Source organism: Hydra vulgaris, chromosome 09, assembly GCF_038396675.1.
Source record: "Hydra vulgaris chromosome 09, alternate assembly HydraT2T_AEP".
Lineage (NCBI taxonomy): Eukaryota > Metazoa > Cnidaria > Hydrozoa > Anthoathecata > Hydridae > Hydra > Hydra vulgaris.
The window spans coordinates 27352602-27372007 of record NC_088928.1 but is presented as its reverse complement, the minus strand read 5'-3'; the positions used below and the strand labels follow the sequence as shown (position 1 = coordinate 27372007).

At 27.5% G+C, this 19406-nt stretch overlaps 1 protein-coding gene across 2 annotated transcripts in view; it reads right to left on the bottom strand.

Moving 5' to 3' along the window:
- LOC101239386 (exportin-5) overlaps positions 1-19406 on the bottom strand; it is a 154703-nt gene that overhangs the window by 101375 nt on the left and 33922 nt on the right. For both annotated transcript variants that reach the window (XR_010640760.1, XM_065805213.1), the window contains exons 4-8: positions 8924-9052; positions 4547-4732; positions 2607-2795; positions 2366-2442; positions 1042-1147 (exon numbers count right to left, since the gene is read on the bottom strand). Coding sequence is in view for 1 of the 2 variants with exons in the window: in XM_065805213.1 (XP_065661285.1) it covers positions 1042-1147; positions 2366-2442; positions 2607-2795; positions 4547-4732; positions 8924-9052 (687 nt within the window). In the remaining variant the exon portion in view is untranslated. The remainder of the gene's footprint in view (positions 1-1041; positions 1148-2365; positions 2443-2606; positions 2796-4546; positions 4733-8923; positions 9053-19406) is intronic.

The following is a 19406-nucleotide window of genomic DNA, read 5'->3' as shown; positions in this document are numbered from 1 at the left end:
TATAACCCACTCTCAACTCTATAACTCCGAAAAACAAACCTTGTCGAACAAGGGTGCTGCACGGAGAAACAAGTTGAGTGTGGTACTACCAGAGATGTGGTGGGGATCGAACTCAGAACCTCATGCTTATAAAGCGAGCTTTCTACCACGACACCACTACCGCATATACCACATATATTTAATTGGCATTATTGTCATGATAAGGATTGGGTACTCTACATAACCACACGATGAAATGCCAGTGGCTAGGACCAGAGCAACCAGCAAAATGCCCAACCTCAAATTGCAAAATTAGAGCAACAAAAAATATATATGAGTTTGGCTGGGAAGCCTCACCATACTTGCTTAACCTAATGCCAACTAAGAATTGCTTAGTAAGCAACAGTTTGTATAATGAAGGTTTCAACAACAAGAAGGTACTTTGAAAGCAGCTTAATCACTTCTTTAATTTAAAACCTTTCAGCAGAGTCAACAGAATTCTTTTGTTGATTGTTGGCAAGATTATTTGTTTGGCAAGAGATTACAAAGATGGTTTCGCGTATTGGTGAAGATTAGTAATGGAATTAAAAATAAGTAACATATATTTTTGAAATAACGCTTTTTATAATTCAGCTAAAGCAACTATTGTATTATTATCATCATTATTATTATTATTATTATTAATAACATAAAAACAATAAAATAATAACATCAGCAATAACAACATAAACAATAACAGCAACAAAAATATTAATAGAAATAACAATAAAAATAGGGTAGGGGGGTGGGTAATCTGAGCCTATTTTTACCTATTTATGACTTTGAGCAAATCATTATTAGACATCATTTAAAAACTATGCCTCATTTAGTCTTGAAACTAATTAAACCTAATTATCTGGTAATTTTAATTCCAGATAAAACATTTTTTATGTGTTAGACCCCGTTTTTAATACCCTTTTCCTGAGGTTCAAAGTTTTCAATTAAAATAAAAATATTTTATTTCCTTTGAGAAAAAAAGAGCATAAAAACTACATTATAAAAAATTAAAACAATAAGATTTACTGTATTATCAGCAATATGACATCTCCCAAAGATTGATAAGGTCTCAATAAGTTTCTTTAAAAATGTATACTCTTCATTGTTTTGAATAGCCAATTCATTTGATTTTCTAGAGTTTTACTAAAATTTATTTACTAAAAAAAATTTACTAAAAATATTTACTAAAAAAATGCATTATTTATTAAAATTTAATTTAATGAAAATAAAGCTTAAGATTTTAATAATAATTGACCTTCAGTTTAAGAAAGTGATGCCAGTAAACTTCATTTATTTAAAAATCCTACAAGAATAGCCTTAAATAAGCTACTAGAATGCATGTGCAAGGCTTGTCACTGTACATGCTAGTCCTGTTGAAAAACATGAAAATTATTGTTTTGTATAGGAAATCCGAGAAAACAATTTTATAAAAAGTTTTAATTAAGTATGATGATGTTTTTGATCAGACTTAAGAATCATAAAGCCTTAACACATAATTTGACATAACTTAACACAAATTAACATAACTTATAACACATAATTTTTTAAAGTTTATTTAAAATAATGTCAACTTTTTAAGAACTTGCATCCTATTAACATGGTAAGAATTCTGAAACTAAAAGTCACTTTTTCAATTTTTCAGCTTTTTCAGTCACTCTTTCAGCTTTTTTTTTCAGAAATTTTAATCACAGTTAGTAATTCAACTCTTAGTTATTGTTCAAAAACTATTTTGAATACTTTTTAAAAGGTAGATTTGTTTATAAAATATAAAGTTAATGTATGTCAAATAGTTATTTACTTTTCTTTACGGACACTTCCAGAGATTATTTAGGAATACCACTCCAATTGTCAGTGTTCATTTGGGTTCGTCTAACCCAAACCTGAAAATGGGTTTGTCTAACCCAAACCTAAAAATGCACCATTTGATAAATGATGATGAAATATTAAAAAATTTTCAGCACATAAAAACTATGATTTCAATTGAATCAAAACTTATACTGTAACATATTTTTTTTATTATTTTAAAAATCCTAATTTTAGAATAATTAAATTTTAGAATAATTAAATTTTGTTCATTTTTTGCAATAAGATTTTTGCTCAAAACTTTTTTTTTCATTTAATATAGTTTTATAAGAAATGCATTAAACTTTCACTAAAACATATTTATCTATAAAAGTAAAACCTTTTTAATTAAAAATAAACACTAATAACAAGATCAATCTTATAAAGAATGATGAATTGAATAAAAAATAATGAATGGACAAAGTTGTGAGTAATAAAAACAACTAATAATCAAAATTGCAAATAATTTATACCAGCAATTAAATACTTTGTTAAAGAGATAACACACCTTGCTGCTTCATGCAAAATATTTAAATCATTAATATCCATTATTGAAAGCAAATCTAATTTTTGATGGCTGTACCCCTAGTAATAAAAATAAAATTATATTGAAAATAAAAATAAATATATTGAACAACTTTTCGTATAGTTAAACTTGAATATAAAAATACTTTTCTTTTGATTACATTATTTCTTCTTATTAACACAACTTCTCAATCTTTTTTAATTTACCTTTTTTTTTAATATACCTTTCTTTCAAATATAGCTTGAAGACAGCAACACCCTTTGAACTTCAAGTAATCATACTTGAGTAGAACAAACAATGATTTAAATAGTAGCTTATCTTGAAAAAATAGATGTTCCAAGTTTACCCAAGTTACAAAAGTTAAAATAGCATCAAGGGCTGCATCAGCTACTTGATTATTTATGTGGCTGAACTAAATAACAAGTTACATATTAATAAATTTTTTTAAAGTTGATTACTAACCCATACGGTAAAAATAATTTAACATTTAAAGACTGACAAATTTTATGTTTAAAATTAATTTAAAAAAATAATTTTTTTCAAATATTACATAACTAAACTAAAAATAAAAACACTAATAACATTTAAAAACAATGTTTTACTTTTTAAAATGTCTAATAAAATGCATGAAAAACTGTTCATTTAATAATTTTTGAACAAATTTAAAACCCTGTTTAAGATTTTTTTTTTACTTTTAAAATTTCTAAACTGTGTTAAAAAAAAGAAAACTTATTTTATCCAACTTAATTTAACTTTTTTATGTTCTTTTTACATTTAACTATTTTGTTTATTTTTAGTTTCAAATTTTTTTCATCTTTTTTTTTTTCATTTTTAGTTTCAAATTTTTTTCATCACAAAAGTGCTTATGTACAAAAGTGCTTAATGCTTATAACTGCTTGAGCAGCGGTGGCGCAATGGTTAGAGTTCTGGCTCAGAACCCAGAGGTCCGAGGTTCGATGCCAGCTCTAGCCAAATAAGCGGCATTGGTACGGAAGGAGGCGTGAACTTCTTGCTAAATGCTCTTCCGCGCTGCTCTGTGATAAGACCGTAAGGACTTCTGGGAGCACCTAAAATAACGATAATCAAGCCTGTAATCATAATGTTCATAATAATCACCATGATCAAGCAAGATTGTTTTAGAGAATTTTTTTAATTTTTATATAACAAAATTATGAAAAAATGATTTTTTTTAGTTTTGAAATTGCTATTTAATAAAAGTTTTTTCATTATTAATAATTTTTCAGATTGATAGTAGAATGAACATAAGAAATGATTTTAAATAGCTTATGAGTTGTAGACAAAGATTTGATTAAAGCCAAAATGTAAACAAAATTTGTTGATAGTTTTTATTTTTTATCATTAAGAAATTCACCCATAAACAAAATAATCGCTCATTTAAAAAAAAAAACTGAATTGTGAAACAATATTATCTCTCATTTAAAAAAATAAAAAACAATTGAATTGCGAGAAAACAAACATAAAAAGATAATGTTATGAATGGTTTAAGAAATAAATGGAAAGTTTTTTAAAATAAGGAAAACCTTTTTTAAACAGCATATTTTAATTTCATTGATAATTTTCTAAAAAAATAACAATTGAAAGATACTTAGACTTTAAATGATTTTTAACATGGTTTCAAATTAAATTTAATTACGATGTGGTACTTTAAAATACATAACTGATATAATTTAACCTTAACAATACAAATATGCACATTTTGTTAAGTTATATCTATTTGTATACGCTTTTGTGTTACAAAACATAATATAATGTAATAACATTGTGAAGGATAAAGAAATTGATCAGAATATTGTGAAAATAATTTGTTTTAGCATCCAAAACCAAATTCTCAAGATTACTTTGTGTATGGCTAGAAAAAATTTTTAATTATCCCAAAACCAATCCCATAGTATAATCTAAAAACAGATATTTTATTATGCATTGCTTAGACAATTAAGAAACAATGCTATTCTGCTTATAACTGGACAATTCAGTCAAAGTAACTAAACAAAAAACAAAAAAAAAGGTTATTAAGAAAATTTATTTGATAATCAGAGGTTTTGTCATAAAATCATTAATTCACTATATTTATCAATAGTTTTTAAATCCATATCTTATATTATTATATTCAAGTTGTTCATTTAGAAAACTTATATTACTTACTTGTTCATTTAGAAAAACAATATACTGATTTAATGAAGTTAGAAAAAATCCAAAAAGCATTTCAATACTAGAATCAAGAGTTGATAACATATCTTTTTTACGCTGTGATGTCAAATAGTCATCTGAGCCATTCAGATCTTCAAATAAACGCTTGAAAATAATAAGGACAAGTTCCAACTGAGCAGGCTAATGAAAAAGTAATAAATATTGTTATAAGTTTTAACTAAGCACATTATTGAAAAGGTTAAATATTGTTATAAACTTTCATTATAACATGTTATGGTTATTTGTGTTGGCAAGCTCAGAATACATTTACTTTTAAGTTTAAAAATCTTTTTTATTTTTGTAAACATCTAAAATAGAACGATAACATAATATTCTTATACACTAAATAACCAATAAAGTTAAAAATGTCACAAATATTACAATCATTAAGTATACAATATTATCGAAATTATAAAAAGACTCCTACTGTAAATTTTAATCTCAACTATTCAGACTTTTACAGTAAGTACTCCTACTGTATAACTGATTTTCGACTATTTAAATTTGCATATAGTTAGCATAGTTTTTTATGTTTAATAAAATTAGTTATAAAAAATGAATAGTACAAAAAATATTGCAAAATTGCAGATAATACTAATAGTAGCATGATAATAGTAATGATATATATAATAGTATACATGAGATAAAAGCAGTATGGTAATAGTAATGTTGAATGCAAGATTGCAGATAAAAGATAATGACAAACTGCAATAATGTACGCAAGATTGAAAATTGGGATAATAGAAGAATGCAACTCAATGTTTCTTCAAATTTAATCACATTCACAAATTTAATCACAATCATTAATGCTTAATTTACTAATAATTGAAACAAAAATTTCAAACATTACACTATTAAATTTTAACTTTTAATGTTTATTTGGTACTCAAAACGATTATAAAAAAAACCATACACTTCAAGATGTCTTAAAAAAATGTCAAAAAATTTGTATGATGGCGATGTTATGTTATAGTGATGAAATGCTTAGTCTACTTTGATTAAAATTTTTATCATTTTGTTAAGATTCAAAATTATCTTGCCAATACTGATTTTTATACAACTTTAAAATAGTTTTGTTTAAATTATAAACAAAAACACAGCAGTAAGAAAGTCTTACAGAACAAAAAAAAAAAGCAAAAGCATAAGTTAAAGCAAGCATAGCAAAAGTTTTGCAGAACAAAAAACCACAAGGCAAAAGTTTGCAGAACAAAAAACCACAAAGCAAAAGTTTGCAGAACAAAAAACCACAAAGCAAAAGTTTGCAGAACAAAAAACCACAAAGCAAAAGTTTGGCAGGAAATACAGGAAAACAAAAGTTTTTCAGAACAAAAATACAACAGAGCAGAAGTTCTGCAAGACAAAAAATTTTAAATAAGTATAAAAACAAGGTTCAAATATGAAAAAAAATTAATCCTTTAACATACATTTTAAAATTATGACAGCTATAAGCCCAACATTTTTTAAAGAAGAAGTTTCTAAGTATTTTTAAAGCAGTTTCTATGTATTTTTTTAAAAACTCCTTTCTTTTTGCTGATCAATAAAAAGTAAAGTTATAAATACCATTTTATTATTTTTAACATTATTTAACATAATAGTCCCCTACTATAATATCTTTGGAAAAAGCACAGAATAAAACAAGAATTTTTGGTATCAATTTGGAGTTAAAAAACTTTAATCAACTTTAATACATTATACAATAAACTTTAATACATTATGCAATAACTTTAATACATTATCAATCAACTTTAATACATTATACAATAAAAGATACTACCGCCATATATTTAATACACTTGATATTTGACACTTGCAAACATAAAGTTTATGGTGTAGTACATTTTATATGCAGGCTTTTCAAACTACTTTTGATATAAAAAAAAATAGGAAATCTAATGGAGATATTGGTCTCCATTAAATTTTTTCAGGCAAACGCTACATGAGCTATGAAACTGTAACAGGCAATTTGCTTTATTCTGATGCTGTTTTTCTATTTCAAATTTACTTCATTCTGATAGTGATTATTCTTTTTTATTAATAACTTTAGAAACAAATATATTGGTCTCCATTATAACAAACTCACATTTTGCATCTGTGAAATAAAATTCAAGTAAACAGGATCATTTTCAGCAATATTCATGTATTAACCTACAGCTCTGGTGAATTCAAAAGACTGAACTCTATTAATTTAAGGTTTGATTAATAAAATTAAATCACTAAATTGATAAGTTAATGATTCTAGAAAGTTCTCTACAGAATTATTATTAGGACTTAGAGCACCAACCAACGCAGACAACTTTTAAAAAATGTTGTCTGCTTGTTAATGTCACTTTTTTGGAAAAAGTGACATTAACAAAGATAGGTTTAACATTCCATCTCTAATACATGGATCTGATCTTATTACCTCGTCTAAGGATAAGGCAGAAATGTTATGTGTAAAGAAAATATTATAAATGCGGCATCACTTTTCCTGTTATTTCAGAGAAAAAGATTAATCCATTGTGACATCCAAATTCCGTTGCTAAAGTTATTTCTCTCTTAAACTTATCTATTGCTTTTGATCCAGACAACATTACTGGCTTACAAAAAATTTCATTAGAACTCTTTTAAAACTCTTCAAATTACATATTAAGTGCTGAACTGAATCTTATTTTCCTGTCTGCTGGAAAATAGCGTCAGGAGAACACTCTGATCCTTCAAATTATTGTCAGTCTCTCTATTGTTAACTAAAAAACAAATTTAAAATTTTTTTTTATCTCAACTTGAGTTTAATAACTTTCTTTCTGGGTCTCAGTACATATTCTTTCTGACATTCATGATCATTTTGTTCTTCAGCTGACTTAAACTGTTATAAAATAAAAGTTCTATCGTGCATCAGATGGTGGTGACAAGGCTAGGGCAATTGCTCTTGACATATCAAAGACTTTTAATAGTATGACAACAAGTCTGACATACAGGTCTTCTCCATAAAGTTGCTTTAAATGGTGTATTTGGGAGAGTTTTTGAGATTATGAAATCATCCCTTTCTAACCCCAATATCAAAGTTATTCTTGAAGGTCAACACTCCTCTTCATTTTCAGTAACTTTTAGGGTATCAAAAGATTCTATCCTTGATCCTGCATTGTTTCTCATCATTATTAATGATCTTTCTGACAATCTTACATTTAAAATGGATCTATTTGCTGATGACACAGCTTTATACTCATATCTTGACAAAAAGCCATCACATAACTATATTGTGATTAACTTCAAATAATGAAGTAAATCACAATTTGGTTTATATTCCTATAGTGAAGAATAAGTCATTTACGTTAGGTTTTCTTTGATTATCATTCACACTTACCTCTCAATGGAAATCATATATACAAACCATTGCAAAATTAGCATCTGCTAAGTTCTTCTAACATTTCTTCAAGGTTGGTTCTTCTAATGATGCTCTTTCTTTTCTAGACAAGGTTCAAAAACAAATGTTGGTACCAAAACTACATTTATTTCAAGACCAAGGTCCAAAAATAAATGTAGTTGGACCAGCTCTATCTGCCAAGCTTAGGATGATAGGAAAGTGGCTCACTTTCCCATCATCATAAGGTCATATTTCTTTCTCTTTCTAGAAATATATTATGGTTGCTGCTCCAACTAGTTATCATCTCTAGTTCCGTCAAAGCTTGACTCGCTCTTTAACAAAAAAATTAAATCTTTTTACTGTATCTGTCCTTTCATTCTCTAAACATTTTTAGTCATCTAACTTCTTTCCTTGCACTCATATCTTCATGTTTATCTTCATCTAACTTCTTTCTTTGCACTCCCATCCTCAAGTTTTCCCAACTTATACAATTTACAGTCTTTGAAACTGTCAACAATTTGCTTTCTCTTTAACAATAATCTTTGCTCTCTTGTAACTCCCAACTTAAATAATGGTTACTATTTAGCCTAACTTTGTTACTAAATTTTCTCCATTAGAAACATTGGACTACATTCTACTAGCAAAACTTAACTTTTCGCTTTCATTGAATTTTTAATCTTTTCATGAAAAAAAAAAATTCCTTTTTGTTGATGATTTGTGTATTAAAATAACTTGCTTATTTTAATGTAAATAAAAATAACTTTTCAGATTTAAATGTAAACATATGTTAAACTGAACAAATGTAAACATATGTTAAACTGAGAAAATGTAAACATATGTCAAACTAAACAAATGTAAACATGAAATACATAAAACCGTAATATTACTAGAGAGACATTTAAAACATTCAACTTGAACATTAATATGGCAATAATAATGTCAAAGTTGAATAAAGGGTTAAGTGAAAAAACGATTGAAAAAAAATAACATACACCTAACTCTTGAAGTTTAGATAAATCTGATAATAGTGATGACCAATATTGGGGCCATGTTCTTTTGATAATTTCAACAATAACTTTAACGGTAGCTTCTTTTAAACATAGAGGTTCATCAAAATCACACTAAAAAAATAAATGTTAATAACAATTCTAAGAGAAATTAGTAAAAAATGTATACACAATAAATCGTAATTTTAACTGCAACAGAAATATTATTTTGGTAGTGTAAAAAGAATTAAGCAACATTCACTTCAAAAAAATAATCATAAATAAACAAAGATACAATTTTGCAGAGGTTAAAAGAAAAAAAACAAAAAAAGCATGGAAACATAGAAAATAGTAATAAAAGGAAAATATCTAAGAAAATCATTTAAACACATGTTCGTCAAAACAACCAGACAATATAATTAAATATTATAAAATTTATTAGTTTAGATTAGATTAGATTACTGCAATAAAAAAAAAGAGTCACACTACTAAAAATTGCAGCAAAATATTATTGATATTAAAGAAATAATTTGTATACATTGATATTAAAGAAATAATTTGTATACATGTCATATAGTCATACTAAAAAAATAAATTTAAACCTAGATACAGTAATATAAATATATATATATATATACAGTGCGTTTCATAATTATAGCCGCACACACAATTTCTTGAGATCTATATATAATACAATAATTAAATAAATATTACTCATATTATTTTAAATATGTAGGTAAAAGAAATTAAAATGTAGGCGCAATAATTATTTTTGTTTTAGTTAGTGGACGCAATAGCGCAAAATCAATTTTGCGGGCATTTCATAATTATAACCTCACTTGTGATTACTTTTATTTAAAAGGTAAGTTAACTTTAAATATGTGTGTTATTAATGCTGTAATGACTTTTTTATTATATATTACTATTTCTTACCTAATTCATTTATTTATTTGCTCATTGTAGCAATATGCCTCGCGGGAAAACATTAACTGAAGCTGAAAAAGCCCAAATACAAATTCTACATAAAAAGGGAGAACCCAAACGTGAAATTGCTTGACTAATTGGACGTTCAGATCGCGTAGTACGAAATTACTTGGCTAGTCCAGCTACTTACTGCCAAAAGGAGCATACTGGACGTCCAAAAAGACTCAGTGACAGCAAAATTATTCAAGCTGTTTCGAATTCTAACAAGAGTTGTCTTGAGGTTAAACGAGAATTAGACATGAATGTGTCAAAATGTACGATTTGGAGGACCATACAACATGCTCCACACATTGTTCGAGAAAAAATGCTACCTGTGCCATGCCTGCTGCCACGCCATAAAGAGGCGAGATTGGATTTTGGTCGGAACAATATGTCTCTTGACTGGACCAAGGTAGTGAATTTTTAAATTCGGTAGTAATAATTATATTTAAAGAATTAAGGTGTTTTTATTTTCACTATTCTACATCAGGTCTTCTTTAGTGATGAAAAAAAGTTCAATCTGGATGGACCAGATGGAACAACTCACTACTGGAGAGACCTCCATAAAGAGCCACATTTCTTCTTGAAACGGAATTTTGGTGGTGCTAGTCTAATGGTATGGGGGGCTTTCTGTGTTCACTCTAAACTGCAACTGGCGTTTCCTTCGACAAAAATGAACAGTGAAGAATACCAACTGGTACTTCAGAACAATCTTCTACCTTTAATCCGACATTTTCCATGCCGTCGTTTGACTTTTCAACAAGACAATGCAAGTGTTCATGCCAGCAAAAGCACTACAGCGTGGTTGATTGAGAAAAATATTCCACTTTTACAGTGGCCCGCGTGTTCTTCCGACTTAAGTCCTATTGAGAATTTATGGGGAGTGCTTGTACGACGTGTGTATGCAAATAATCATCAGTTTCAGACCGCGCCCGTATTAAAAATGGCGATTTTGAAAGCTTGGGATGAAATTGAAGTCCAGTTGCTTGAGAATCTGATCAGAAGCATGCCGAATCGCATTTTTGAGGTTATTAAGAACCGTGGTGGCTATATCGGTTATTAGAAAAAAAACCTGCGCCTTAGTTTTCCTTCTTCATGGTTATAGGTCGTAATGCGGTTATAATTATGAAACGCACGTAAAGTTTCATAATTTCAGCTATGGCCTAAAACGCATGTTTTAGGCCATAGCTGGCTGTAAGTAAAACAAAAATGATTATAACACATGTACTTTTTCTACTCTTACTTATCCATAAGAAGTAGCATTAATACTATTTGTTTATTCGTTGTGGAAAACATGGACTAAGAGAAATGGGGGATGCGGCTATAATTACGAAACGCACTGTATATATATATATATATATATATATATATATACATATATATATATATATACATATACATATATATATATATACATATACATATATATATATATATATACATATATATATATATATATATATATATATATATATATATATATATATATATATATATATATATATATATATATATATATATATATATATATATATATATATACAGGCATTGTTACGAGATTTCGCTGCATAACAAAAACGCATAACGCATTTCAAAGTAACTCAAATCAGCAAATATATAATATTATTGATATTAAAGAAATAAGTTGTATACATGTAAGTCATATAGTCATACTAAAAAAATAAATTTAAACCTAGATACAGTAATATATATATATATATATATATATATATATATATATATATATATATATATATATATATATATATATATATATATATATATATATATATATATATATATATGTATATATATATATATATAATATACATATATATATATATATATATATGTATATATATATATATATATATATATATATATATATATATATATATATACACATATATACAGGCCTTGTTACGAGATTTCGCTGCATAACAAAAACGCATAACGCATTTCAAAGTAACTCAACTCAGCAAATGTATTTTGTATTGTTAGAAGTTATATTGCATCACTAGCATCTTTTCTAGTACCGCATTGTACTTAAAGTTATTTTATCAACGCGTTAAAAATCATACAAACAGTTTATTTTTTTCTTACAATAACAAAAGTTACAAATAAAATCTAAGTTTCTAATTAAAAAATAATTTTTATTATTTTTTTCAAATATGAACTAAATTTTTTTTGAAAAAAACATTTTTTTCATAAAACGTAACATAATATTTGTTTATTTTCTTATAATTTTACAGTTGGTTTTTGGTTATTTTATTAACTGTTAATAAATTTTTTCTTATTTATTTTGTGAACCCTTTTTAATAATGTTTTTAAACAATAAAGATTTTTTTTATTATTTATCAGTTACCAATAACATATTCATGATCATAATTTATTTTCATAAATTTAACGAATGTCATTAAAACTTTACGTTATTGAATTAACAATAAACAAAATATCTTATTAATAAAATATTTACATCAAAATAAATCGTGAATTTTTTAAACTATTATGACAAAAAATAATTTTTATATTTAAAAGGAATTTATATATTTAATTCCTTAAGATAAAACTTAAAACATTTCTTTAACTAATTTTTAACAACAACAACAAAATTATAAAACAAACTGTTTCTTTAAAAAAAAATCTATAAGTTTACAACTGCCGTTAAATGCTTTTACTTACGACTTTATTTCTTTTGAATTTCATGTAAACGATATCAAAAGATAAATGAAATATTCTAAAAGATAAAAGTTTTTGCGTAATGCAAAACTGCTGAACGCGTAGACAAATTGCCCTTTCGCAGGCAAAATGCGAGCTGCGTAACGCTTAACAAGGCCTGATAAATATAAATATATATATGCGGATATAAATATAAATATATACATATATATATATACATATATATATATATACATATATATATATACATATATATATATATATAAATATATATATATATATATATATATATATATATATATATATATATATATATAAATATATACGTATGTATAAATATATATATATATATATATACATACATACATACATAAAAATGCATTTTTCAAACAGAAACTCATAAATAACATTAAACTTCAATAACTGATAGTTAATAGTTTATAATAACTTGTGCACAGATTGTCATGTCAAAACAAAAAGAAAGTTTGTATACAAGTTTGTACTCGGTTATCTTTGTTAAATAACAAGTAATTTAACAAAGATAGATAACCAAGTAGTCAAAAAGTTTCAGTAGTAAAACTATCAGCCCGCAATCGCAGGGGAAGGGTAGGCAGTTAAAAGGGGGTCCATTTTCAAGCCTGAAAAATAATTCTATTTGATTAAATGAAAAGTTCTGCATGGGAGAGCTTGTGATTATTTTTTTGTTTGTTTATTATTGAAATTTAGCTTTGCGTAATTTATGGACAATATATCTTTATTTTATTTTAATTGCAAAGTTTTAGAAAAAAGTTTTAGCCAATCAGTGCTTTTAATTTTCTAATTCAGTTAAACTTTCAAATGTGATAAAAAATTTCAATGAAAATTCCACGTTTTTTCAAGTTTTTATTTATTTTATACACAACAAAAAACAAAATTGTTAATAATACAAATGTAAATTTGATGATTAAAAGTAATGGACACAAATTTATGTTGATAATAAAAAATATAAATTACATACGATACTTTATATATTCATATATATTTATAATAAATAGATACATCATAAATGTTGAATATTCATAAAGCATATAAACAAAACGTTCAAGTCTTTACAAATTACGTAACTCAAAACTTGTTTAATAATATTTATTCTTTATATTTTTAATAATATAAAAATATAAAATTATTATTAAGTCTACTTTTTTTTTTTTAATTATATAGGGTAAAGCGGGGTAATAAGATCAGAGGGGCAATAAGACCTTTTTGAGCAGAGCTAATACTAAATTCCTTTGTGCTATTGTGTAAATAATAATTTACTAAGTTCATGATATATATTTACTTACTACGTAAACGAGTAGTTTAAATCATTTCTTGGACTAACAACTAATTTTTTACCATGATTAATTTGTTTTTCAATATCGACGTTTTTTACGGCAGTTTTTAATTTTGTTCGAAGTTTATGAAAAACTTTTCCAATATCGGTGCTCCTCAGTTTTTAATTAAAAAGTCTATAACAAGTCGTTTGCTTTTATTTTTCTTGAAAGTAAAGTACTATCTAAGTTTAGTAATTTTTTTTTTAAAGTTACACATTCTACTTGAGTAATATTTAGACATAAAAATAATAATTTAAATGTCATATTTATTTTAGTAAAAATCATTGAGTCATTGAGCCGTCCAATCAAGGTTTTGACATTTTAAACATATACCTTTAAAATTATCTTGCACACAATTTTTTTTTGTTATACTAGCAAAGGTAAGACTTATTTGAGATACTTATTACAAAAAATTTTATTTATTAGTTTACTCAGAGTATAAAACTTTTATTTTAAAACAAGTAGGTCTTAATGCCCTCCCTGACTAGTAAAAAATGGCAAAACTCTCTAATAAATTTAAATCAGCTATAAATTTCATACCATATAGTTAAAAAATTATGACTAAAATTAAAAGCAACTTTTTAATGTAAAAATAAATTTTGTAAATGTATTTTTGAAAATAAAAGTTTTTTTTTTTTTTTTTAGAATGGTTCGAACATACAAAAAGTTAAAGCAGGGAGGAAGGAAATCCTACTCAAATAGCCAGGAAATGATAGATGCCTGCAGTTCTGTTTTGAATAAAGAAATGTCAATAAACCAGGCATCCAAACATTTTAGGTGTGACAGGAGAGCTCTTTCGAAAAGAGTAAACGGTGAACTATCAGTCGACTCTCATCCAGGACGAAAAACAGTTTTGACCTCACAGCAAGAAAAAGAGCTGTCAGAATGTCTTATTTTAATGGCTGATTGGGGATGGGGTTTTACTAGAGGTGAAGTAAAAGATTTGATACAAGATTTTCTTAAAACAAACAGTATTGATACACCATTTATAGATTCTCGACCAAGTAAAGACTGGTTGCATGCTTTCTTACAACAAAATCCCAAAATTACGCCAAGAAAAACTGAACATTTAAGCAATTCAAGAAACCATGCTGAAAATCCTGAGACCATCAAAATTTGGTTTGATCTAGTCGAAAAAACATTAAAAAATGCAGGAATTAATAACCTTCCTAGTAAAATATTCAATTCTGATGAATCGGGGTTCATCACTGACCCAAAGGAGCAAATTGTATTAGCAAAACGAGGTGCTTCTCAAGTGTCGCAAAGCATTGGTGGGTCAGGCCAGGAGCAAATTACTATCAATTGTGCATGTTCTGCTAGTGGGCATATATTGCCACCATATATTATCTACAAAGGAAAAAATTTGTATATGGACTGGGTTAAAGGTGGCCCTAATGGAGCTGTTTATACTACTAGTAATAAAGGCTGGATGGAGTGCCCTCATTTTTTTAGAATGGTTTCAAAGCATATTTCTAATGTATACAAAGCATCTTGCAAATCGCCCATGTGTTCTTATATTTGATGGTCATATTTCTCATATTAGCTCCCCACTTATTGATTTGGCAAAAAAAAGTAATGTTATTCTCCTACGCATTCCTGCTCATCTCACCCATCTTCTTCAACCTTTAGACACATCAGTTTTTCAACCTGTAAAAAGTAAATGGCAAAGTTTGCTTATAAAATATGCAAGAAAACATAATGGACCAGTATCCAAGAAACATTTTCCAGGGCTACTACGTACCCTTTTTCAGAGTTCCTTTACTATGGAACAAGTCAAAAGTGGTTTTAAGGGAACTGGCATTTTCCCTCTTAACAAACATGCTATTGACACACGTTTATTTAATCAGTGTTTTCAGTCACATGTAAAGAAACCTACATTCTCCACTAATCATCTCACAAGATCATGTTCAATGCCTAATCTTCGAAGCATTTGTGTTAACCATGCTCCCATTTCAACATCAATATCATCGGCTTCATCATTACCAGTTTCTACATCAACTTCCTCTATCAAAGATTTTTTTCTTAAGCAATTACAGTCTAAATGTGCAGAAACCTCTCTTCATGGAAGATCTGCACGGGTTAAAAGGTTTCGCTATGGTGAAAGTTTAACATCAGAAGCATGTTTAAAACGAACAAGACAAGCTTCAAAAAAACAAAACAAAAAAAAATTGAAGAAAAAATATAATAATAATAAAAATGATAATGATGACAACAGCAATATTGCATGTCCTGAATGTGGTGACTGTGGAGATAAAGGTGATCAGTGGGTGTGCTGCGATGTTTGTGACATTTGGTATCATGTAAAATGTACTATGATAACTGAATTAGATAATGTTAAAGTCATGGAGTGGAAGTGTAGTAATTGTTCTAAGTTTTTTGTAAAAATATAATCTTAAAAAATATTATGTTTTAATTGACTCCTTTTTAAATATTTGTTTTCATACAGTTTTATGATATTTTTAAGTTCGTCAACAGCTTTTTAATCTTATTTAAGTATTCTAAAAATATGATCAAGTAAAGTATACAACCCCCCCCCCCCCATTTTAGGGAAGGTGAAATCTTACATGATTGTAACTTTTAAACATAAGGTTATTTGATCAAATTAAAAAACCTGCTGATAAATTTAAATGTTTTATAAGATAGGAAAAAAAAAAAAATTATTAGCCCACATTTCGGGTAATCGTGTCAAAGTTTTGAGATATTTCAGTTCCCAGCCTCAAATTACCACAATATTACACGTTAAGGATAGAAACTGATGATAAATTAAAAAATAATGTAATACTTTGTCTTTTCTGTAAAATAATTACATTATTTTACAGAAAAGACAAAATATAGGATAATGGTCTCTATAAGTTTGCATATTTCGACGATATATAAAATAAAAAATAATTAAGTTTATTTCATTCGTTTTTGACTCAAAAGTTAACCATAATGTTTCAAATAGCTTTTACTGAAGATTTTATAAAGTAACACTATGTTTTTGTTATTTTTAAGAAAATAAAGTTACTAACGAGTCAGAATTTTTTGCTACTGGATCACTAATGAAGAGCACATATCAAGTGGAAGGGGGGTCAAGACTTTGTAGTAATAGGGGAGGGGGGAGGGAAAGGCATGCTTTTTCAATTTGGTGGATCCCGACCACCTATGAATTTAGGGGGGGAGGGGTTAATTTTCAGTTTTGATGATTTTTAAGCAGGCAAGTCCATAATTTTTTTTGCTGATTTTAAAAAGCCTCTTTAGTTTACTCACTTAATTTAAACAAAGTGCTGTGTTAATATAAAAGGTTACAAAAAAAAAAAAAAAAATTTAAAAATATCTTAGGGAGCGATTGCCTCCCCCTTACTATGGATCCACCCTTGGCATAGATCCGTGGTTAGTCATCACACACCACTAATTGGATTTGAAATTTGTTTTGTTTATATAATGAATAGCTATAGACAATAGATTTAACTTGGTATAAATTATATCGTATATAAAGGATTACTTCAATAGTCAAATTATAATGTATACCTGTATTACTTATAATTTTTTGATTGGCATATTTAATAATAACTTCTTGAATACTCATTTTTAGACCACATTTCTCATACGAATTTAAATTATAATTAGTTAAATTGTTCCAACAGTAAATTTTTTTTTTTTTAAATCTTTTTTTCTCCCCAAACAGTTATATAGGCCCTTTTATATAGACCCAAAAATTCACCTTTCGGAGCTAAAATAATTGGGGCTTTTGTTTTTGTGAAATATCATACATTTTTAGCTTTATAGTATTTTATTCCTGGTCGAAATTCTACTGTACCGTATTTTACCGTATACCGCATACAAGGTTTTGGAATAAGTGGAGATAGAAGTGATAAATAGGTGTGTTATGACATATTTGACATTTTATATAACGTTGAAGGCACTTTAATTACAAAAAGGGACAATATTTAAGTTATCGAATAAAGTTTTAACAATTGCGCTAAGTCTTGGTAAAAATATATACATTCAATATACTTGGTCTTATTGCCCCCCTTTTTTTATTTTTTGCGATTTTTTTTTATAACTTCTTACCAGTCTTGGCACTATACAAAACTTTTTTTTTTCCGTATAAAATGCTATACCTCGTATACAAATATGTTGTCTGTTACTAGGAAAAAAAATATTCGTGAAATTCACAATATTCATTTTTTACAATAGAAAAACCTGAAAGTATATGAAAAAAGTGGTCTTAATGCCCTCCTTTGCCCTATTTACAATTTATAAATAAAAAAATTGTGCTAACTCCTTTCATGATTGTTTTCATGATGGTCCTTGGGTAAAAATCTTTCGACTTCCTGCTGACAAATGTGCTTCTTACATAACATCTTATATTCAGGCTGGCATGCAATCTTGCATTCCCTCTCGATGATTTCAAATCAAGCCTCATTCTTCTCCATGGTTTTCCTCTCATTGTGCTGCTGCAATTTCCATTTGTAACCATTTCTTCCATTTCTATCAGCAAAACAACTTTCCAGAAAACAGATGTCTGTTTACTATTGCTAGAAACCTTTGTAAAAAGGTTTTGTCAAATGCCAAATCCTGCAACTCTCAGGTTACAAAATCTCATATTTCATCCCAAAAATTAGGCTCTCTTGACTTATGGAGAATCTTTAACAATATCTATAATAAGGGCAAATCAGTTAACCCACCTCTATTTCATGGTTTAGATTTTGTCACCTCACCTAAAGACAAAGGTGAATTGTTTGCTAAGAACTTCTTATCAATATCATGTCTTGATTCCACTAGTCGCGTCTACCTGATACAGCCGAAAAACAGGTTAACCCATTGCCTGGCTATCAAATCACTCCAACTTCTGTTTCTAAAATGATTTCCTGCTTAGAATCTTTTACAGCTTATGGTCCGAACAACATAACTGTTATAGTCCTGCTAAAGTGTTCTCCGGAGCTATCATCTATACTTTCAAAACTGTTCAACAAGTGCTTATCAGAGTCTTGTTTTCCAGCCTGCTGGAAAAAGTGGCATCTGTTATCCCTATTTTCAAAAATTATGGAGAGTGATCTGACTCATCTAATGACCGTTCCATTAGACTCTTACAATCACAAGCAAAGTCTTTGAGTCTTATATTAACAAACACTTAATCTCTCATCTTGAATCTAATAACTTACTTTCTGATCATCAATATGGATTTTATTCTTCTTGTTCTACTGCTGATTTGTTAACGATTATAACTGACAGGTTTTATCGTGCATTAGATAGGTGTGGAGAGATTAAGGTTATCGCTCTCAACATTTCTGAAGCCTTTGATAAAGTTTGGCATGCTGGTCTTCTCCATAAGCTTTTTTCTTACGGTGTATCAAGTAATATCTTTATGATTATTGAATCCTTCCTTACCATTATATATTATTATTATATTCCTTACCACGTGCATATGACAGATGTGTAGAGGTTAGGGCTATCACTCTTGGGATTTCTAAAGCTTTTGATAAAATTTGGCATGCTGGTCTTCTCCATAA